The 23,184-nt window shown below is 42.7% G+C and overlaps 1 protein-coding gene across 2 annotated transcripts in view; it reads left to right on the top strand.

The window, feature by feature from the left end:
* Nucleotides 1–23,184, top strand: part of SPECC1 (sperm antigen with calponin homology and coiled-coil domains 1) — a 369,887-nt gene that overhangs the window by 247,442 nt on the left and 99,261 nt on the right. Inside the window, exons 5-9 of one of the 2 annotated variants that reach the window (XM_045293384.1) lie at nt 1,978–2,185; nt 4,649–4,722; nt 5,102–5,280; nt 20,971–21,116; nt 22,486–22,586. In XM_045293384.1, coding sequence (XP_045149319.1) covers nt 1,978–2,185; nt 4,649–4,722; nt 5,102–5,280; nt 20,971–21,116; nt 22,486–22,586 — 708 coding nt within the window. Of the gene's footprint in view, nt 1–1,977; nt 2,186–4,648; nt 4,723–5,101; nt 5,281–9,532; nt 10,931–20,970; nt 21,117–22,485; nt 22,587–23,184 lie in introns of those variants that run through there. The other variant, XM_045293383.1, reaches the window with a different exon arrangement.

Here is a 23,184-nt window from a genome sequence, read left to right as displayed (position 1 = left end):
CTTCATTTGCTCCTGTGTGCCCTGATCAGACATGTCCCTCTCCCTGAACTGTAGCTTCAGTGCCGTCCTCTGAAGTGCATTCTTCTGAGGGGAGGGGCGGCTGTCCACATAGTTGGGATTGGGGCCGGCCCCTCCCCAGTAGGTTTTCTGAGTTTCAGTTTCTATGTATGGAACATATGGTGTGTTTTGAAGAAAAGTCCAGGTGCTCTGGAAAAGAATATAGTGTGCTGTTGTTGTGTCAGGTGTTCTATCTCCATGAAGCCAAGGTTGTTGATTGTGTTTTTAGTACTTTTGTGTTCTTACTGAGTTTTTTCCCAGTCGTTCTATCCTCCATTAAAAGTACTGTGTAGAAGTGTCCTACTATTATCGTCGAGTTGTCTATTTCTCCTTCGATCCTGTAAGAATTTGATTCATTCGTTTTTAGACTCATTGGGTGCTCAGATATATATTATGGCTATGTCCTCTTATTCAATTGACGCTTCAGTTATTATATAATATCACTGTTTGTCTCCTTTTGCTGGATTTTGCCTTAGAGTCTATATGATCAGAAATGTATACTACCACTCCTGCGCTTTTTGATTGTCATTAGCTTAATTTTTTGTTAAGGCTATGTTTGTCTTTGTGCCTCAGGTATATCTCCTGTAAACTGCAGATTGGTGAGCCCTGCTTTAAAACCCACGATGCCACTCTTTCTCTTGCCTGGTGTGTTTAACCTGTTCTCGTTGAGTGTACTTTTTGATAGGTCTGGATTTACTGCTGTCGTTTTGCTGTGTGTTTTTTGGTGGTGTGGCCGGTTTCTTTATTCCACACCCTTTTCTGTGCTGAGTTTCTTTTGTTCGTGGGGTTTCTCATTAGTTTCTTCATTGTTTCTTTACAAGCATGCAACATGCATGTGCCAGAAAATGCCAGCTAACGACGCAGAACACAGAAATATGCATGTACCAAAGCCTGAAAAGTGGCATACTGTTTCAACTATTATAAAATTGATACAAAGTAGCACTAACAGTGAGAAAATCATGCACCAAAAAGACTTAACAGTGGCTGAAGCGGCTAGATTTTGCCACATTTAACGTGACGTGTGAAAGCTTCAGGTTTCACTCCCATCCCAGAGAGTAAAAATCATCCCCCAGATGGTGTGAGGTTACCCTTTGAAACGTTTTCCAAGAGTATTTCTGTCCCCGGGACTTTGGGAGTGTACCGGGTTCTTGGGTGGCACAAACAGCTTGCTCTTAGCGGCTCATGGAGATGCTGGTATACACATCCACCCAGAGGTGCCTCAAAGGACAGGTCTGCACGCCTGCTTCTCCATCAGCCAGTGAAACCCATAGGACCCACAGCAGCCTGATTAGCAACCAGTGGTGGCCCTGAAATTGCACAGGGCTGGGCAGCATTTTGTTCCATTGTATATGGGATAGCATAGGGGATTATATGTTGGGCTGCCAAGCGCAAGGTCGGCAGTTTGAAGCCGCCAACTGCTCTGTGGGAGAAAGGTGAGCGTTTATACTCCCAGAAAGAGTTACAGTCTCTGTAATGCACATGGTGCCTCTGCCCTGTAGGTTCACTGTGAGTCGGAATCGACTTAGGGCAATGAGTTTTGAGTTTTTGCATGAGTACAAGGTGCTGACATGAGCAGTGTTGTTCATAGCTCACCAGCAGAGGGCGCTGTTCCATAACAGATACAAGGTGGAGGCATTCAGCAACCACGCCAGTTTTCCAGATTTGAAATGCTGGTCGAAGAACATACTGAAATACCTACAGCTGTCTCTGTGCTTTAGGAAGGTGTGCACTATCTGCTCACTTGGCCATTTACAAATCTGTGTTTCCCTGACTGTCAAAGGCTAAGAAGATAGAAACCCTGCCCGGTACAGCACATACCAAGAGCATCCTGTACTCTTGTGTTAATGAACTGACTGCTAGTGGGTAGGGGGGCTTTCTGTTCTAAAACTCCACAAAATAAAACTTTTTCCCCCCACCTAGGTGGAAAAGGATTACTCTTACCTGAAGGAGATCTGTGATCATCAAGCAGAGCAGTTGAGCAGAACCAGCCTGAAACTGCAGGAGAAAGCATCAGAGAGTGACGCAGAGATAAAAGACATGAAGGAAACCATATTTGAATTGGAAGATCAGGTGGAACAGCATCGAGCCGTCAAATTACATAATAACCAAGTCATTAATGAACTGGAAAGTAAGTGAGCCTAGCAGTGCCTTTAACGTGGAGCCAGGTTACCAGAGAAAAAAATAATAGCTGTAACTACAGAAAGGTGTGTACGCCTGTATGCTGCCTGGCGGTTTTGAAAAATTCCTACCTTTGAGAGTGGCCTGTCATCTTTCAGGAAGAGTTGCCCTAATGAAAGACTGAGTCGTAAGTCTTTTCAACTAAATTAGAAACTGGGCAGCTTGGGGGAAAAGATGGTTGGGACCGTGGACTGCCACAAGTCGAACATGAGTCAGCCATGCAGGGTAATTACTAAAAAACAAGCAAAATGCAGGTGCATGTTTGAATGTGCATGAGCCAGGTTACTGCTGTGTCTAGAAAAACCTAACTGAGTTTGAGGCAATGTGTTATGATACTTCAATTGTGACCGTTTGATTGTTCCAAAGGACAATCCATAGTTTTTAGAGGTTTCTCAAAAAGAAACTGTTCACCGCAGCCCTGGTAGAGCAATAGTTAAGTGTTTCCGTGGTAGAAAGATGTGGTGGCTGGCTTCTATATAGATTTCAGCCTAGGTAACCCTGGGGGGCAGTTCTGTTCTGTCTCATGAGATCACAGTGAGTCAGTTCTGGGTCACCAGTAAACAGCAACAACCACAACTACACAGTCAGCAAATCCTAAAAATGCATCATCTTTTGGATCTGACAGGGAGAAAGATGGATGCAAGATGTCAGCTGGGTACCCACGGTGTGTACTCTTGGTCTCTCACAGAAAACAATTCCAGCATGTGCCCTATTGATGGGAGGAGATCAGATCTAGATGGTGAACATTGCCTGCAGTGTTCAAATAAATAAGCCTTATCAAATGATCTCAGCTGATGTGTTTCACTCTTGTAATAAAGGACAATGAGTGCACAAAGCTTGTAGTGTCACAAGCCATCACTCAAAGTAGCTTAATCAGCTGTCCAGAAAGTTCTGCAGCACGCATAGTCTACACTTTGATGAATTGGTAAGCACCTGGGTTGCTGGTACCTGGCCCATTCTTTATTAGAAGTGATATGTCAGACTCTTCTCAAAAGTCATCCTCAAGAACACACTAGACAACCCAGATGTACATTTCTAAACAGGGTAACGTACTTTAAGGGAATTAAGTCAGGAGGAGATGTTCTGTTTTTTTGGTCGTGTTTTGTTTTAGTGAAAATTTTCCTCTTGAGAATTGATTGGGTGGTTCCCAGATCTTGAAAGTTGGCAGAGGCATGTGAAGAAATTCAGTGTATGACTACTCTCCAGAACAAATTTTAGGCCTACTCCCTCACCATAGTTCTTTTGTTAGGGATGTTAAAGTATCATAATAATCATTATTAATTACATTAGAAGGTCTTTTAGCGACAAGCTCCTGGTCTAGACTAATCATTCCATCCCATGAGATCCTTGAGAGAAATGGACAGAAAAATCAAGGAGGTTTTGCGGGGTTTTCTAAGTCTGTAGCATAGTACCCAAACAGGGTGTTACAGGACACCCCAGCCACCTGAGTAGGACCACGTGTACTTTTTAAAGTTTCTTGACTATTCTAGTTCACTTCTTTTACATACCATGGCTGCTCCAAAATAGACTATGGGGCACCACAGAATAATTTTAACTAGGAAAATAAGATGATCTGATTTAAACGACTGACAGCAAGATATGGGGAACAACTTTAAAATGGAGACGATGAGAATTGAGATACTGAAGATGTTGTTCACTAGAGAAAAGGAGTCAGGCCACTTTAGAGTCTGAGTGGTGCAAATAGCTAAACACTCAACTGCTAGCCAAAGGTTTGTGGTTCAGACCCACCCAGAAGTGCCCTGCAAGTCAGGTCTCATGATCTGCTTCCCAGTGAGCAAGGCCTTGAGACCCCTGTGGAGCAGTTCTACTCTGCACCCACTGGGTTCCCTGAGTTGGAATCCACGTGACAAAGGTAGCCATTAAGCCACCTGTAAAAGTGCTTTCAAAGTTAAGTCCGGACTCTCTCTACCTTGGGAGACTCATTGCAATCCGGATATTTGAAAAGCTTCCTCAGTCATGATGAGGGTTAAGAACCACTGTCCAGACGCTGGTCTGAAAGATCACAGTTGCAATAACTAGTCATATCCTCTGTGTCATGAAAGTCTTTGATTTCACAACCTAGAGAGGACATTCAGGAAGACTGTGTGAATGGTAGGGAGGCCAAGAGAACGGCTGTTTTCCCCCACAGCCCTGCCTGGTTGTATAGCTTGTCACCTGAAGATATAACCTAAATAAGCACCATTTATTCTTAATATCATCACATCCTCAATCTTGGGGGAGCTCCTGCTCTAACTCCCAGTTTGCAGAGCATTAAAAATGGGAGTTGAGGGTAGAACTGGTGGATTGTAAAGCCTGTGACAGTATCCAGGGCGGATTCTTTGCCTCCTTTATCCCACCTTCTCCCCAGTGTCTCACAACTCTTCCAAATTCTGTCTGGCTTGTTTATTTCTAGATAATGTACTGAAGCTGGAGGAACAGAAGTCAGACCTGGAGAGGCAGCTAAAGACTCTGAATAAGCAGATTAAGGTGAGATGTGGATTGCAGCAGTGTGTACATTATCCACAGCTTAGGGTTAGAAACCTTCCAACAAATAAAAAATACCCCATGACCTTTTCCGATCTATTTTCTCATAGTACATTCCCTTATCATCAGCCCAGAGCCATAAATGTGTATGGTGGTGGCAGAAAGGAACAGTAAAGCACTTCCGTTTCAGGATGGAGAACTTGTTAGCACGAAGGTGGGCACTTCCACCTCCCTGGAAGTGAGCTTACATGAAAGCAGTCCTTCACTAAGTTTTGCCCGGGCTGCACATTCTCATTGCTCAACATGGGGGTTGGAAGGCCAATTGGCAGTCCAGGTACCAGCATTGGCAGGCATCTGATGGGGTTTGGATCTGGGTCCCCAGGAAGATACTGAGGAGTGGAGGCGGTTCCAGGCTGACCTGCAGACTGCCGTGGTGGTGGCCAACGACATCAAGTGTGAGGCCCAGCAAGAGCTTCGAACTGTCAAGAGGAGGCTGCTGGAGGAAGAGGAGAAGAACGTGAGGCTGCAGAAGGAGCTGGGCGACATCCAGGGCCACAGCAGGTTGGTCACGTGCAGGGCTGCACCTCTGTGGGTCTGACGGGCACCCAAACATTGCTGGCTGCTCACTTAATAATCACTGTGCTTGGGGCTTCGTTGTCTACATGCGATGCTTTTCTGTCTGTGTGCGCCAGATGCGATTGTTTCTTTCCAAGGCTCACACTCCCACCACAGCCTGATTGACAACATACCAGGGCTTGGTCAGTGCCATTCTGATGGAATAGCTCTTCACTTTTCTACAGAGCAGCCAAGTTCCAGCTTAGCCTCCTCCTAGGTGTGAAGGATGGAAGCAGCGTCTAGCATGTTCCTTAAATCTTAGCCTTGACAAGTGTAGGTACTTCAAGAGGCAGCAGCAATACTTTGCATAGGCAACTCTTATGCAAGGGAATTGACCCCAGACAGAGGACTCCGTCTGGGGCATGCTGCCTTGTTGGCAGTACTCTGGCACTATTTTCAAACTTTTTTCAAACCCACTTTTATGATTCAGGATTCTCCCTTAACACAGTGCCTGAACTGAACTCCTTTGTAGTGAAGTTTAAGAGGAAGGTATTCTTAAAAGTGAGAGAACCCCTGCATGATACAAACCATGAATGTGCTGGACGGCTGTGTGATAGGTTGGAGGTGTGAAGCATCTTGGGAAAAGGCCTGGCAATCTACTTGCCAAAAAAAAAACGAGTATTGAAAACTGTCGGAAGTACAGTTCTACTCGGACGTAAACGGGGTTGCCGTGAATCAGAATCGGCTCAATAGCAATTGGTACTAGTATTCTTAAAGTGAGTGAGCTGAAGGTTCACGATGACTTAAAATTCAAATTGTCTGCAAACAAAACTTAGGCTATCCCTTAAGTAGACTTGCCTTTCTTCAGTCAAGAACAAGTGGCCTCAACTTTGGGATTTGGGATATTAGAAAATTATTTTGACTTTTCAGACGCCTCTCATATTTGAAATGGCTTTTAAAATAAAATTTAGGGGGTTCTGAATGCTGGTTTATAATAGTTACATGTTTTTAAAGCTCAGAGTATAGTTTGTTGGCTAGATTCTGAGCTGTTGGGTCCATGGTGTTGTGTTATCATGACTTTCAAGATATTCAAAGGAACAGATTTCTTCTCAAAATTCTGGATTCTTCTATTGAATTTGCTCCAAACAGACCCTCACTCCTTTGTTTTATGACTCTTCTATTGAATAGACTATAGAGAAGGAGTAAGCTACGATGTGTAGCTGGTTCCACAGTTTACTTTTGAACACCTGGGCCCTTATTTTATGGTCTCACCCCTACCCTCTGTCCACCAAAGGATGCCACGAGGAGCATGGAAAAGTAGATTACTTACGGCTCCTTATTGAAAAATGGTTGTGAAGTCATGTGAGTGGGGTTTTATATCTGCCTCTGCTGTTTGTCTTGCTTCCATATTCTGTGATTTCAGAAGAAGAACCAATCAGAACTTCCATTGCTTCATACATGCATTATGAGTCCTGAGTTTAAGTGATGGCGCTAGCCGGTTATTGTATGAGATGAGATATTTCTTATATAGATCCTAAGATACAGGCATACTTTGGATATCTTATCAAGAGAGACCAGTCGCTGAAGGACATCATGCTTGGTACAGTGAAGGACTCCCGCCAAGATGGATTGACACAGTGGCTGCAACATTGGGTTCAGATATGAGAACAATTGTGAGGATGGTGCAGGACCAGGCAGTGTTTCCTTCTGTTGTGCATGAGGTCACTATGAGTTTGGCCTGACTCGATGGCACTTCACAACAACAAAAGATATAGGCCAAACTGTACAACTTGAACTCTGACATCTTAGGAAATGTCTGCATGTGCCCAGACAAATTAGGGCTTCCGATGTTATATCCTGTCAGATTGTTTATCTGTTTTATTTTACAGTGATTTATGAACCCAAACCCAACTCCAGCAGTTTAATCCTTGTTCACAAAACGTTTCACAAATTCTAGGAAACGACACTAATCCAGAACACGGGATGTTACTGAACACCCTCAGTTATCAGTGTTTCTACTCTGACTTGGCGCGACTTTGTCTAGATGCCCATTCGAATAATAAAGTACTGACTATTTGAAAGTTACTTGGCCCTGACTACACCGCTTCTTAAAATTACATCTTGAGATGAACTAAAACCAGGACGAAAGCTACTCCCTCGCATTTCCATCTTGGCTGAATGGGTGCTGGACCGAAACTTGGTTTAGTTTGAAAGCCGCCCCATAAGAAATCAAAAGTCATTCTTGATTCAGCCACAGCCAGAATCATAGTGGAAAATTAAAATTCCCTGATGAGGTCCTGAGAGAAAGTAAAACTTTCGAAAAGCACCGTGATTGTAACATGGAATTGACAAATTCCTTTTCTGATTTTGCATAGATAGGTATTTGAGGAAATCTTAGTTATATAGTCAGGCTGATAGATGGGCAATTAAAATACCCGATTTTGAATAGAAATGAGCATTTACTACAAGGAAATTAATAGCTTAAAAAAAAAGAGTGGACTGTTATATAACTTAGCATTTCAGAAATTCTAAAAATTAATTCCTTATTGGTCTTCCTTAAAATAAACTAAAACCTTGGTGGCTCAGTGGTGTTGACTGTTTTAAAGCCCACCAGCACACCTTGGAAAGAAGCTCCGGCAGGCTGCTTCCATGAAAATTCCAGCCTCGGAACCTCTACGAGGGAGCTCCGCTCTCTCCGGTCAGGCCAGCTATGAGTCTGAGAGACTGCATGGCAGTGGGCTTAGTGGTGTTTCTGGTCACACTTTCAAAGGTAATTTTATTCCAGGGCAGTATGTCTGATGATAACATACACGAGGGACCTAGAATTAGGCGATAGTCTCAGTGCCAACCATCTTATCTTTCCAACATTCTTTGACTCACTTTGCTCGCGTATATTGCCTGTCTTCCTGGATCTGTCTTGTTCGTTCACAACTCTGACCAGTCCACTGTGATTTTTATGGACCTGAAAGTTTCATGGGACATGTATGATTTAATAGACTAAAGGGTAATGAATAAAATTTTAAGCTCTGATTTTTCCATTTGAACAATTAAGAGAAAGACGTTGAAACCAAAATTTTAATTAAGATTACAGCATCCAATCTCTTTGTTGGAAAGTTGAGTTCTGCGACCTGTCAAATTTGAAGAATACTTAGGCAGCACGATTTAAAGGGCCATGTGCAGTCTTTCTAGTGACAGTGGTCCACCATTATTTTTAGAGTGACTTACTTCACTTAATTATTCCATTTGTTATGTAGCTCCAGTAAACATTCATGGACAGAGTCTTAAGATGACATTAGTAAAAACACTTAATATTTGTGCCTAACTAATTGTATTTGTTTCCGAAGAAGAACGTTGAAGATTCAGTATGTGTGTGCCCTGTAACCCTGACATAGCATGGCGGCATATCACTGGAACTGGCTTCTAACTCTGTGTGCGCTCATATGTATCATGCCCTAACGTCAGCCTTGTTGCCTCTGTGTGTCTTCCTTTGTGTTGTTCTTGCATTGTTTACAGCCCCCCAGCAAGTGTTCTGTGGCTATCCTAGAAAGGGCACATGAAGAAAGTTGGGAAATATTTTTAGATCACCAGGTTATGTTTCCTAGCTCTTATTTCCTAGACCTTGACCCAGAAACCTTGGCCCTGGTGGAGGGGAGCTGGTTATCATAAGTACTGCTAAGCAGTTTTTGCTTAGCACCCTAACCAAGCACACATCAGCACCTATGACTGTCGGCCACTGGAATTTTACCTGGTCTTCAGTGTAGAAACCGGACCGCTCAGATCCTCTTATTTCAGCAAGTAAAATTCTTTCACTTTCATATGACTTATATTGTCATATTTTAAAATTTGCATTTATGAAATTAGATACATAGACTCTGTAATCCTAAAGAGCTGTGGCCGCCTCCCTGACCCCACCCCCAATTCCCCATCTTCACCAATTTTCTTTTGAAAGCTTCCATTAACCATTTGGATGGATTCTTATGCAGTAATAATAAAGTAATTATTCTCTGATGGCCCTTGCCTGTCAGAACAGTCTGATTTTTTGTTGTTGTAGTTCTTCCTGGACATTTATACCTGACCACCACAATTGTTTGCTAGAGACCTTTGACTCCCCAAAATCTTAGGACTAAAACGTGCCCCTCCATATTCTGGATGCTAGCCTCTCCCTGTATGGCAGTTAATTCTTGTGTTTGTAAACTAAGATCGTGTTGCAATAGTAACTCCTTGACTAGCCTTTCCCTTCCCATTTCTATTTTCACAGCTCCCTGGTCTCTGTCAGCTAGCAGAGTCTTTGGTGGAAGAAAGACAGCCCAGCCCTTGCCATGCTTGGAAACTACAGCCATTTCTATATGAAAGGGGGGATTAATAGAAAGGAGAAATTCTCTCTTTCTAAAGAGCCAAAGTATTTCCTTATAGCATTCCCTGTTTCGCAGAATAATTGAATCCAAGTCTGTTTGCCTTGTTTGTACACATTGGAACCCACTCACTGCATGATCAAAGTGGACCCCTTTCTCCCACCCCCAACCCCTCAGAAGATTCAGCCGTCTTCTGTTTGGAGAATAAAGTGAAGTCGTTCTCAAAAACACAAAGCACAAGTCTGATGTAAAAAAAAAAAGGTTTCCTTTTATTACTCTGCCACTAGAGTGTTAAAGAGGGAGCAGTGGCATAGCAAATCCAGAGTGCTGGAAAACGGGACATATGCCTGTGTTTATTTTTTTAGAGTTTATTTTTATGCTTCCCTTTGAGTGCAGTAGACTGATAACCAGGGAATTCGTACTATTTAAGGCAAAACAAGAAGCCAGCTGTAAGAGGCCTTGATCTGAAGGAGTTCGAAAATTCTCCTTCAAGTCTTGTCAAGCTGGGGTTCCGACTTCATTACCTCACCTGGCTTTCATCTCCAAAATCTCTTCCGGGCAGAAGGTATATAGCCATACACAGGCATTGGTTGGCAATGCCAGGTATACTACAGTATAGTATATGGGGTATAGTAAAAGATACTAATTGAAATTTTGCTGAAAACTACTCAACAGGAACCTTCAACAAAAGCTGCAAGAATAAAACTTACTCTGGAAACTTAAAGATGTTCCATCCAGAAGTATATCGTTCCAAAATTCGATGCATGATTTTACATTTTTAGAAGCAAAAGCTTTGAAAAACTCCATGTCCGATTCAGTAGCATCATCAGACAGAACCTGCAATTCTTATGTGAGGAATGAGTGGACAGGATACATACAGTGGGCCTGCGAGCCACATTGCCCAAAGGATAAAGCAAGGCTTGTTGTTAATAAAAGAAAAATTAGGAAAAGGATTACTCTTTAAACTCAGGAAGACTTTTGGGGTGTTAGAGGAGAGAGCATAGATTCGCTCAAAAATTTGGTTTGGTGTGAGCGAGAAGAGACTGTAGAATTACTTTAGACCTTGTTAAAATTGTCCTGGTAGGATTTAAAGCGTGGGCGATTTGTACCTCAAACTGAGAATTCTTGGAATGACTTAGAATTATATTGACAGGTGTTTTCAAATATACAATATGAAAAACACACCCCAACTTAATATGAACAGCCCTACTTGCGCCTATAATTTGGCCTGTCTTTATTCTGGTACTGTTTGATGTCTTCACATGTAAGCCTTTCTGAAGTGCTAAATAAATGTCTTATTATTTAGAAGCGTCTCTTGCCTGATCTTTAATCACTGGCCATCCTTTGTAGAGTCTCTGTGTTGTTTTGTCCTAAAGTTTTTGGTGAAAATAGTTTCAGAATTGTGAAGCCAAGTTTCATGCCCCCTCATATCGGGTTCACAATCTTTTTTCGTTTTTTAAGTGAAATGAAGCTCTAGAATTTGAGGTTCAAGTAAGCTGGATTTTAAATTGTAGTTACGATGTTGATTTGGAATATGAAGATACTTTTTAATGATTTAATTAGTAGAAACAGAGAAGAACAAAAACTAGCTAACTTTGCTCAAATCATTTTTTACGCAAAATGTCAAAATTATAGTAGATGGAGTTTGAAACCCACAATTGTGTTGTTGGAATATAAAAACAAGTTAGACTGTTGATGATTTGTCAGACTTCCTAATTTTACAGTGATGTTTAGATGTACTGATTTAAAAAAGTATTTTTTTGGTATCAAACCCACTGCCATCGAGTTAATTCTAACTCATAGCAACAAAGCAGCTGGTGGTTATGAACTGCTAACCTTGTGGTTAGCAGCGCAATGCATAGCTCACTATGCAACAAGGGCTCCTGTATGAAAGATTACCTTTTCTCCCTCTTCCTGAATCACCAAACTCACTGGCCTACCGCCCCCTTCTTGGGGGGGGGGGAAAGAAAAATTACTCAGAACCCCCCTCCCTCCATTCTCTAACCTATAATCCAGGGTAAATTGTAAACAAAAACACAAACAACTCACTGCCATCGAGTCAACTGACTCTTAGTCACCCTCTAGCACGGGGCAGGTTTCCGAGAGGAGGACTCTGCAGGAGAAAGCCTCCTCCCTCTGTCTCCCATGCAGCAATGAGTGGTTTCTGCTTTGGCAGCCCCACTGCACTGCCCCAGTGTCTTCTAGGGGGCGATATCGTCCGCTTGGGGAAACACTGTTCTAAGGCAGTCTTAGAACTGTGTCTATACCTTTCCCATACATATATATGAGGGAGCTTCAAAAAATTCATAGAGAAACAGAATTAAAAGTTAATGGATTTTTCCATTAATAGTTTCATGCCCCCTCACTATCTTTTTTCTTTTTTTAAATGAAGCTCTACACGTCCGTTTGCTTTTCACTTAACAATGTACCATGGGCATCCTTCCAAGTCCATATGTACAACTCTAATTCACTTTAATAGCTACATGGTGTTCCAGAGGATGGATACACCCTGGAGTATTCAAATATTATTGCTGGATGCTCAGGGCTATATTTGCTCGGATTTCCATTGCTGTTTGACTTTCTTCTTCACACACAATGCTCTAATATTCCTGTGCTTTAAATACTGATGTTTTTCTTTTCATAGGATGGATTCCTAAAAGTACGCTTGCTGCATTATAGAACACCTAACAGTTTTATTGGAGTAAATATTGTCTGATTACTTGTGTAAAGTGGAGCGTTTTACCCTTGATCACCTTGTGTGAGAGTTCTCATTTCTACATTGCCTTCACAGCTGTGGACAGTTTTTGCTGCAACGTGCTGTTTATTATTGCATCAGTTTACGTTTCTCCTAGTATACTGATGTATGTTTATTCACCATTTAAAGAGCCACAGTGGCGGATTGAGGAACCCTGGTAGCATAGTGGTTACACATTGGGCTGCTAACTGTAAAGGCAGCAGTTCGAAACCATTAGTCACTCTGTGGGGCAAAGATGGGGCTTTCTACTCCTGTAAGAGCTACAGTCTTGGAAACTCACAGGGGCAGCCCTACCTTGCCCTGTAGGGTGGCTGTGTGTTGGCGTTTACTCGCCAGCAGTGAGGGAGTGGTGCAGTTGGCTAAGGACTAGGCTCGAACCAAAACATTGGTAATTTGGACCCCTTGTCAGCTGACTCCATCAGCAGCTGCACCGAAGAAAGATGTGACAGTCCATTTCAGTAAAGATTACCAGCTTGGAAACCCCATAGAGCCCTTCTACTCTGTGCTACACAGTCGTCTACTCTGTGCTATACGGTCGAGGGTCTTTGGGGTTTTATATTTTTGTCTATTAACCACTTGCAATTTCCTAAGAATTGCTAGTTTAGGTTTTTTTTTTCCCAGTTTTTTTTCCTTACCATTTTTAATCACTATTTTATTTGGGATAATATCAAGTATATTCTTCTTCTTTTTTTTTTTTTTTAACATTTTATTAGGGGCTCATACAACTGTTATCCCAATCCATACACACATCAATTGTGTAAAGCGCATTTATACATCGTATATTATTCTTTTAGCTTTATCAACTCTTAGCCTTATGGCAGATTTTATAACATTATGTAATTGAACCTGTTAGTGTTTTCCTTGACTAATTCTAGGTTTTCTGTTTTTGTGTGATCCCCCCACCCCCACCGAAGTTTATACCAATAAGCTCTTAAAATTCTCATCATGTATTTTCCACATGCACACACACTCCCACACATATTCCGGTATTTGTTACACCTTTCTTTCATTATGTTATATGTGGATCTTTTTCTTCCAGATCATTGATATTCAGAGAGACCATCTCAGTTATACCCATATTTATTTTTCTTTTGGTTCTGCTTTGAAATATTTTAACCACATTATTAGACTGCTTATATTATATTTTAAACTCAACCATTGCATATTAAATTGCCAGATTGTGTGTGTGTGTGTGTGTGTGTGTGGTGCTTAAGGAGCCCTGGTGATGCTGTCGGGGAGGTGTTGGATTGCTAACCACAAGGTCAATGGTTCAAACCCTCCTACAGTCATGCTATGGGAGGCTTTCTACTCTCCTGAAGATTCATATCCCGGGAAAGCCTCTGCAGGATTACTGTGAGTTGGAATGGACATGACGGCAGTGGATTTGGTTAGCGTCTATCTTCAGTGTATTTGCTTCAACTTTGTGGGTCTGGTTTTGTTGGGCTTCTCCTCCACAGAAGCTAGTGTGGCTCTTCTTGATCTTCTCCTTGTTCCTGCCATCTGTCTCTAGGATGTCTGAGACACATCATTTCCTGACCTTCTCAGGCCACAGCCAGTTACCCTCCATGTAGGTGTGTTAGAGCAAAGCTGTGCTCCCTAAGTTTTCAATGGCTGACTTTTCAGAAGCAGACCACCAGAGATCCCTCTGGGCAGATCCAGACCAACCTACCCCTTGGTTAGCAGCCCATCGCTTTAACCTTTTGCACAACCAAGAACAAAACAAAGCCCACTACCATCGAATCAATACAGAGTCATAATAACTTTGTAGGACAGCATAGAAAATCTTCATGGGAGCATAAATCCTCCTCTTTCCCTCATGGAGCACCTGGTGTTTTCGAACTGTTGAACTGGCGATTAGTAACACACTACACTACCCAGGCTCTTTGCTGTGGGGGGTGTGTGCGCGCGTGTGTGTCCCTGTTTGTCCTCATCATATCTTATTCCATGACCCTTTTCAGGATAAAAATCTTGGCACTCTTTGCTTCTCATGCACCTCTCCAGCCCTGGCCCTCTATCAAAGGGGATATCACTAGGGCTTTTCCTGTACCTTATATCTCCATTTTCTTTGGAAGGGATTTAGAGATAAGCTCTTGGTATTTTCTTTCCACTTCCTCCCCATGCTGACTCTCTACGTAGCAGCCATTCTTCAAAGTCTCAGGCTGGCAGATTCCACCGCTTCTCACTTCTGGTTCTGATTCAGGATTTTCACTAGGGATTTCCTTGCATTTTCATTGGGATTTGGAAACTCAAGTTGTCACCCTACCCTGCTCATCTTTATTGTTGTGTACTTCATTTTGGGGAAACTCAGAAGAGGCTCTAATATCTGAGAAAGATTATTTTCTAATTTCCTTATCACACTACAGTAGCATATTTATTTAGGATCTGTTTTGTGTAAAAATACAGATTTTGAGGAACAAAGTGATCAAAGCCAAAGAAGCTGAAAAAGAAAAGAAACAAAACTCCGGGTGCTGGGGTTTAGCCCAAAAGCCATGTGGGTACAGGGGAGTCATGGGAAGTGTACCTGTATGACTGGGAAGGACGGAGAACTCATCGCTGGTCAGTTGGTGAGGATCAGAAGCGTGTTCAGTCTTAAGCATATGACTGGTTCTCTTTATAAAAGTGAGCCACGTATGTAATGTAATGCAGTGTTTTTCCAAACACAAACGGTTAAATGTTAGGCTGCTCACTGAAGGTTGGCCTTTCCATTTCATACAGAGCCCTCAGAAGAAAGACCTGGTGATTTACTTCTTAAAAAACAAAAAAATAGTCAGCTATTGAAGACCCTGAACAGAGTTCCACTTTGACACTGCTCGGGTTGCCATGAGTCAGATCAACTCCATGTCGATGGATTTGGCATTTTTCAATGAACCTTTGTAGACTTGAAAAATTGTTGTCCAGGAGTGGCACAGACAGCAGAATAAATGATGTAGAAAATTTAACAGCGTTTAAAGACAGCATTCTATAGCTGGTCAAGAATAGCAATGAATCCTAGAGATTAAATAAAATATAAATGGGCAAAAATAATTGCAGACATCTTATGCACATGCAAAAAAGTTGCCCTGGTGACAGAGTGGGTTATGCATTAGGCAGCTAACTGATAAATAGGTCAGGAGTTTGAAATGACCAGCTGCTCCTTGGGAGAAAGATGCGGCTTTCTATTCCTGTAAAGAGTTCATATCTCAGGAACTCAGAGAGACGGTTTTATATATAGGGTTTCCATGAGTCGCAATGAATTTGATGGCAGTGAGGGAGAGTGAGTGGGGAGTATGCATGTTTAAACAATAATGTACCTGGCTTAGAGCAGCCGGCAGGGAGTGGAGCGCCTGTGGTCCTGCTCAGGAGAGTTATATGGTTTGCCACTTCTAAAGAGCGGGTTATTGCATAAAAATTAAGAGCAATGAATACATACTTATAGCTTTTTTCCTTACATACATCTTAAATATGTTTTAAGAAGAAATCAGTGCCATCACCTTTAGCATTTTTTGAGAATCCATCTATATCCCACAGGGAACGCTCATGCAGCAGAGAGAATTTGAGAAAGATTTGGCAAGCTGAGCTGGATTTGCTACCTAGATTCCCCACTTAGAAGCCATATGATCAAGTGTCAATTTTTTTTTTAATCTAGTAAGTTACGGAGCTTGTGTGGAAATTAAATGACAAGGTTTTAAGATGCATAGTATGGTGTGTGTACAGTGGGGTTGCCTCACACTCATTTAACTTGCTGAAACCGTTGCCATCGTTATACCTGCTAAGCAGATGGAAAGTGTGCGTCGTGTTTGATATTGTAAAGGTGGGCGCTGCAATGAGTGAGGGCTTGTCGTATAGACTTCTTATCAGAAGGGACCGGTCCCTGGAAAAGTACATCGTGCTTCATAAAGTAGAGCGTCGGTGACAAGAGAGGAAGGCCCGCAAGGAGAGGGAGGGACACCCCACTGCAACAGTTGGGTCGGTCGTAACAATTGTGCGCTACCAGGCCAGGGCAGAGGTTCTTCTTTATAGGTGTGCTGAGTCAGCTCCAACTCTGCAGCGGCACCTAATCACAGCAAGTAAATGTCCTGACGGAAAAGTCGGCAGTTTAAAACCACCCGCTGCTCCCCAGGAGAAAGTCGGGACAGTCCATAATGATTTAAAGACTCAAAAGCCATGTAGAAGAGTTTTAGTCCGTCCTATTATAGAGTCACTCTGTCCAAATCCACGTGACTGCCGCTGTAAACAATCCAGCCATGTCGTCGGAGCTGCAACTGAAGCGGGAGCAAGCTATTACAAACACTAGGAAACGTGACTGTTAGTTTTCCTGGAAGGGGGTGTGTTTGTACATCGTTAGGTTTCAAAACCACGTGAGAAAATGACATGTCTAACCTCTAGCTGCTCAAGGGGGAAGGGGAATTCAGCTCTCTCTTCTGGATGATTGCTGGGAAGCAGAGGTCAGATCAGACATGCTTCCACCCTCCATCCTTCTCTGCCCTATTCTGACACCTTGGAAAACCATTAACCACCTCATTTGTGGCAGTGCCACACAGGACTCACAGACAACACTCAGGATTATGGGGGTTTATTAGGAGAGTTAACAGGTTCTAAAATGGTTTAAAAAAAAAAAAAGTATAGTTCTTTTATCCGCAGCGCCTCTTCTCAGCCATCCTGACAGACACATCTGGGGCTGGTCCTCAGACTCTCAATCACACTGTCCCTGGAGTTCTGCTTACCTTGGGCAAACGTTCAAAAGCTCCATTAGTGCTGATCAATGCCCTAAGGTTCCTCCATCCTGAAAGCCAGCCTCTTAGCTGACAGCGCTCTGCTTCGCTCCTGCAGGGGCCTGGGAAGTCCCCTCTGTCTGACAGACTGAGCACTGCTCTTCTGCTCTGCCCCCTACAGGGGGCCTCTGGGGCCTCCACCACCTCAGGCAGGGGTCTCGATTCGAATGCAATGGCGCCTCTTCTGCTGGTCATGGGACCTCTCGCCTCTGTTCCTCCTTCTGAGACGGCTCTCTTTTATAACCACCAGAAGGGCAAAATGGACCAGGAGTTAAAGTCCCCTACACCTTATTTTTGTGATTCCACCCAGTCGTTAAGAAATATCAGCACAATGGATAGGAGAACTATATCGAGTAATTTCACTTCAGTGCACTGTGTAAGCGGTACAGTTGGGTGACTTAATGGTTTTCCAAGGGTCATTTGACTATATATGTAATTTTCATCTTACAGATTTATCTTTAGAACCCAACAGCTGCATCAGACAAATAGCTAGTTAGCCTTGAACACTTTCCCTTTGATTTAATGAGTTTGCTGAGCTGTCACTGGTTATGTGCTTACATTAAAGATAAAATAGCGTGCAAAGTTCTTACTCTATTGTGAGTCAGAGGAAATGTAATATTTTCTTTAATACTGACACTGTTGCTAGGTAATCCCAAACAATTCGAAGGTAGGTTGGCATAAGGAACACAAACGTATTTGTGATGAAAGTATTAATAAAGCCAGTAGCATTGTTTTATTAATGAATTTTTTTATTAATTGGGAGTTAATACATATATTATTCCATAGCATTCTTAATTATTTTCTGTGGTTCTTTCAACTCAGCCTGTGTTCTGTGTGTACGTCCTCCCTCCCCCCCCACATACACACATAAATCACTGTTATATGATGTGGTGGGCATTTAGTCTAATTGCTTCTATGCTAAAATTCTAAATAATTTGCAGGATCTTCTCATCTTGACTCTTATTTTAGCTAAGTAGCCTGGTGGTTTGGAGTACTGTCTTGAGATGCCTGAGTACTAGAAATTGAGTGATCATCTAAAGTTATGAATCACAGAGTAACTTAAATAACTAAAGAGAATTTTTCAGCAAGATGTCAGATGCTCCATCTTATTTCTAATAAATTATCAGTCAATGAAATAAACATGGATTCTTCAAACGGAACACCCTTCAAGGCACTTGGAGCATGGAGCTTCTACCAGGCACTTTCATGCCACATCATTTAGGTGGGCTGGTGAGAGAGTGGCCCATCATCCTGGGTCTGACTCTCCCAGAATGGCTGGTGTGGAAATAAGGTTTTCTTTCCAACTTGTACCTAACTTGATTTCTTTCTCTTTCATGTTCACCACGTGGTCTTCTATACTATCACACAATGTGGAAAATACAAAAACCAACCCCTTACAATTTCTGAAATGCCTCGGGTATTTCTGAAAGAAATCATTAGTTTACTACCTTTTTCTTTTTCCTTCTTCCCTCATGGAAACAGGCCATGGAAATGGGTGTAAGATTCTTGAGGGTTTAAAATTTTGTTTCCGTTAATGTTGATTGCAGCACAACAAGAAGAAGTTACTCAAATATAGGACAAATAAATTTTACTGTAGAACCTCACGAGTAGCTCGATTAATTTCAAAACTATCAGGAAATGACTATTTTAAATGTCCAGTAATTTTATTAAAGGACACTGCCAGAGATCTCTGAGCTCCTCTCATAAGTTAGTCATCTTCTTGCAAAACAGCCGTGGCAATTTGATATAATAAAAAGGGCAATGGTTTAGAAATCAGAAGATTGGGAATTCTTGTCTTGGCTCATTCACAGGAAGATTAAATGACATGTTCAAGTCCCCTGGATGAGGAAGTCATGCATGAAGGAGTGAATCAGATGCTCTTTCTCTGAAAGAGTCTTCTGTGAGTCTACAGATGAATTTAGAAACTACACTGGACATAACAGGAAATGTGGGTGAGAGTCTGTTTCACCTCTTGCAGAATTGCCATGTTGTTTTAGAGCACTGGTCTCATAAATCAGGATTCCGTTCTATATAAAGGATTGCACTCAAGTTGGTTTGAGAATTATCGAGAGACCTAACGCAAGGAACTGTAGGCTACGCTTCCAGGAACAATTCCCAAAGTCACGACACAGAACTGAGTCACCATGAGGCTGCTGCTTCGGCCAGGAATGAAACCCCAAAGCCAAATTCAAGTGCCATTAAGTTAATTTCGACTCATAGTAACCCTGTAGCTAGTAACCGAGAAACCAAACTCGCTACCAGAGTTGATTCTGACTCATAGAAGACAGGGTAGAACTGTACCCGTAGGACTCCACCAATAGGTCTGGAAGTAGAAAGCCTTGTCTCCCTCCTGAGGAGCAGAGGGTGGTTTTGAACTGCTGCCTTGTGGTTAACAGCTCAATGTGTAACTACTATGCCGCTAGGGCTCTACACCAGGAGCTGGAACCTTAAAAACTCAAAAGCTGTATGCCCATTTGGAAACCGACCATTAGTGGTGGCAGCACTGAGCCGCCTGTCTCTGCTGTCTCTCTATCAATATCATGCGTGCACTTGTGCCCTGCTGTTTCTGAGCTCACTCTCACTGCCACTGACTGAGTCGATTCTGGCTCATAACAACCTTCTAGGGCAGAGCCGAACTGCCCCTGTGGGTTTCAGAGATGGTAATGCGAGTAGAAAGCCTTAGCTTCTCTCAAGGGGTGGCTTCTAGCTTCAAACTGCTGACCTTGTAGTTGGCAGCCCAACGTGTAGCCCACTCTGCCACCAGGCCTCCTGGCCATTTCTGATGTGGGGAAACCTGAACGCCATCTGAAATCCTAGCTGCAAAGGATTCTTGGGAAAATGTACAGTTCGTTTTCCCACAGATAGAAAGCCAGACCCATTGCCATGGAGTTATTTCTGAATTCGAGTGGCCCTATAGGGTCAGAATTGTTGTCGGGTGGCATCCAGTCAGAACAGAACTGCCCTATAGAGTTTCCAGAGCTGTAATCTCGATGGAAGAAGACTTCCACGTCTTGCTCCTGTTGAGCGACTGGTGGGTTTCGAACTCTGGGTTAGCAACCCAATTTCTCATACTGGATCAAAGGAGCCCTGATGGCTTAGTGGGTTATGCATTGGGGCTGTAACTACAAGATTGGCAGTTCAAACTGACTAGCCAGTCCAGGGGAGAAAGGTGAAGCTTTCTGGTTCCATAATGATTTCCAGCCTTGGACGTGCTGGTGGGCAGCCCTGCTCTGCCCTACAGGGCTGCTCTGAGTCCTCATTCGCCTCAGTGACAGTGGAATACTTGGTGGAGGAGCCTTGGTGAAAGCGAGCCAGGGCTGAGAGGCGTGTGGTTTACCAGCCACTCCACAAGAGAAAGATGTGGTAGTCTGATTCCATCAAGATTACAGCCTTACAAACCATTTGGGTCAGTATTATGCTCAGTTACGGGGTCATTATGAGTCTGAATAGACTCGGTGACAACAGGTATACTAGACAGCAATACACCTTGACAAGGCAATTGTGTGCTAGCCACCAAGCCAAATATTTATGATGAATAACATTTGTACAGCTTTTTAGTTTGAAAATTAGGTTCATATACTTTTTACTTGGAGCTAATGTAAAGCCAATCTACACAGAAAATGGATTCTGACCATTCCCAAGAACATACCATTTTTTCAAAACTGAAAGTAGTAACTGTGTTCATTCCTAAAGATACAAGGCTTGTATATAGAAAGGCTTTTAAAGTTAGGGTTCTCCTTCCAGACTGACCTTCTCACTGGTTCTGTGTCCATCTCTGTCTGTCTTCCTACGGGAACAGCCTCCATCTTTTCAATTTGATGTGCTCTTTACCGCGCAGACCTGCGAATGAAGAGTCAGAGCCCTCCGAAGTGGATGCTCCTGGCCGGTGGCATGGTGTCTATGTTAGCAGAACATCCCCAACATCGTCAGAGTCTATAACCACTGTTAAGTCACTTATCAAGTCGTTTGACTTGGGACGTCCAGGTATTTATTTACATTTTGTTTTACAAGCAAAACATCAAACCTTGACCCAATGTACCAAGCCTGTCTCTACACTAGGTCCAAGTTGGACACAAATAAAAGGGCTCTTTTTAGATCATGCCTTATACAGGCACTGTCTGCAAGAGCCTGGCTGAGGCTCCTGTGAGACATTGCAGGGTCTGGTTTATGTTTAACGGAAAGACAATTTCCTCTTTCCCTCCAAGGTTACCTCTTCCTTACCTCCAAGTCCTGCTTTGCCGTTTCTCGTTCCTGCCTCGTATGTCCATGAAATTCAGATCACTCCTATTCACCTTCTTAACATTTCATGAACAATTAGCAGGGTAAGCCAAAGACTTCATCCCTTAGGGGATGGAGCATTGAATTTAATATATGCTTTTGGCTTTCTTGTTGGGTCCTCGGCCATAATCCTCTTGCAATATGCTGCTAGACTCTTCTGTCTAGTATTGTGTGTGAGCACCCTGCTGATCTGTCATTCCTGATCTTGATACATTCTCGACATTTTCTGGAACTGTCTGGCTGACCCATAATTCTTATATATTTGCTCTTATCCACATATGAACGATGTGCATTTGTACCTTATAAATGCATATACATACATACAATAAATAGAAGAAACAGCGTGCATTTATTCACAATATCCCACTCCTGTTGCAACAAATATGTCCATTATATTAGAAGACTGAAGTAAGAAGCAATTCTCTCTGTGTATCTAGTTATCCCTGCTAAAATAGTTTGCAACTAAATTGAAGCTCAAAAAAACTCTAAGTGTTCAAGTGTTAAAAGTTATTAAAGCCCTATAAGGGCATTCCGCTGTAGAGATGGAAATGAGTGAACGAAAATGGTTTGAGCAAGAATTTCCCTTTCCTTTCTTGCCATTACACCACATTTTGTTTTTCCATAATTTCCTCCATCTAAGACCAATCCCCCATTTAGCTAACTCCTCCTCTTTCATAACCCAATTCAGCACAATTCCAGAGGAGAAAAGAGTAAAACAGGATGTGAAACATTTAGGAATAGTTTCGTAATCACCAAAGAAGTCACCAATCAGGAATTACTATTTGCTATTTTAAAAGGGAGCAACACCTAAACCTTCCCTTTTCTTTTCTTGGCAGGTGGAGCGGGACAGAATGTGTCTGTCCGTAAAGGCCCCCGGAGCCCCCTGAGCGGAATACCAGTGAGGACTGCGCCCGCCGCCGCCGTGTCTCCAATTCCAGAGGAGAAAAGAGTAAAACAGGATGTGAAACATTTAGGAATAGTTTCGTAATCACCAAAGAAGTCAACAATCAGGAATTACTATTTGCTATTTTAAAAGGGAGCAGCACATAAACCTTCCCTTTTCTTTTCTTGGCAGGTGGAGCGGGACAGAATGTGTCTGCCCGTAAAGGCCCCCGGAGCCCCCTGAGCGGAATACCAGTGAGGACTGCGCCCGCCGCCGCCGTGTCTCCAATGCAGGTAGAAGCAGCGCGTCCATGGTCTGTGGTTCCGTGATGATCCCTTACCCCCAGGCAACCTGAGAAAGGAAAATCAGTTGGTGTAGTTTTAGGGCAACATCAAACATCATTGTTAACAAGCTCAACATGATAATAACAAAATGGTCACAAAATGATACTTTTGATATCTAATTAACATCCTAAAGTGACATTGTCAACTTTACAGTTCTGCTAAGAATTCCTTTTCTTTGCTTCTCATGCTACTTCAGAAGTTTTCCATTACTTTTTTTTTTTAATTAGGGGCTCATACAACTCTTACCACAATCCATACATACATCAATTATGTAAAGCACACTTGTACATTCATTGCCCTCATCATTCTCAAAACATTTGCTCTCCACTTAAGTCCCTGGCATCAGGAAGTTTTCCATTACTATCATGATCCCAATTCTACCTTACAAATCTGGCTAGACCAGAGGATGTACACTGGTACAGATAGGAGCAGGAAACACAGGGAATCCAGGACGGATGATCCCTTCAGGACCAGTAGTGAGAGTGGCGATACCAGGAGGGTGGAGGAAGGGTGGGGTAGAGAGGGGGAACTGATTATAAGAATCTAC

Source organism: Echinops telfairi, unplaced genomic scaffold, assembly GCF_000313985.2.
Source record: "Echinops telfairi isolate 266 unplaced genomic scaffold, ASM31398v2 ScPeMD7_2010;HRSCAF=2546, whole genome shotgun sequence".
NCBI classification, from domain to species: Eukaryota; Metazoa; Chordata; class Mammalia; order Afrosoricida; family Tenrecidae; genus Echinops; species Echinops telfairi.
The sequence above is the reverse complement of the archived record's forward strand: the minus strand, read 5'-3'. Positions and strand labels throughout refer to the sequence as shown.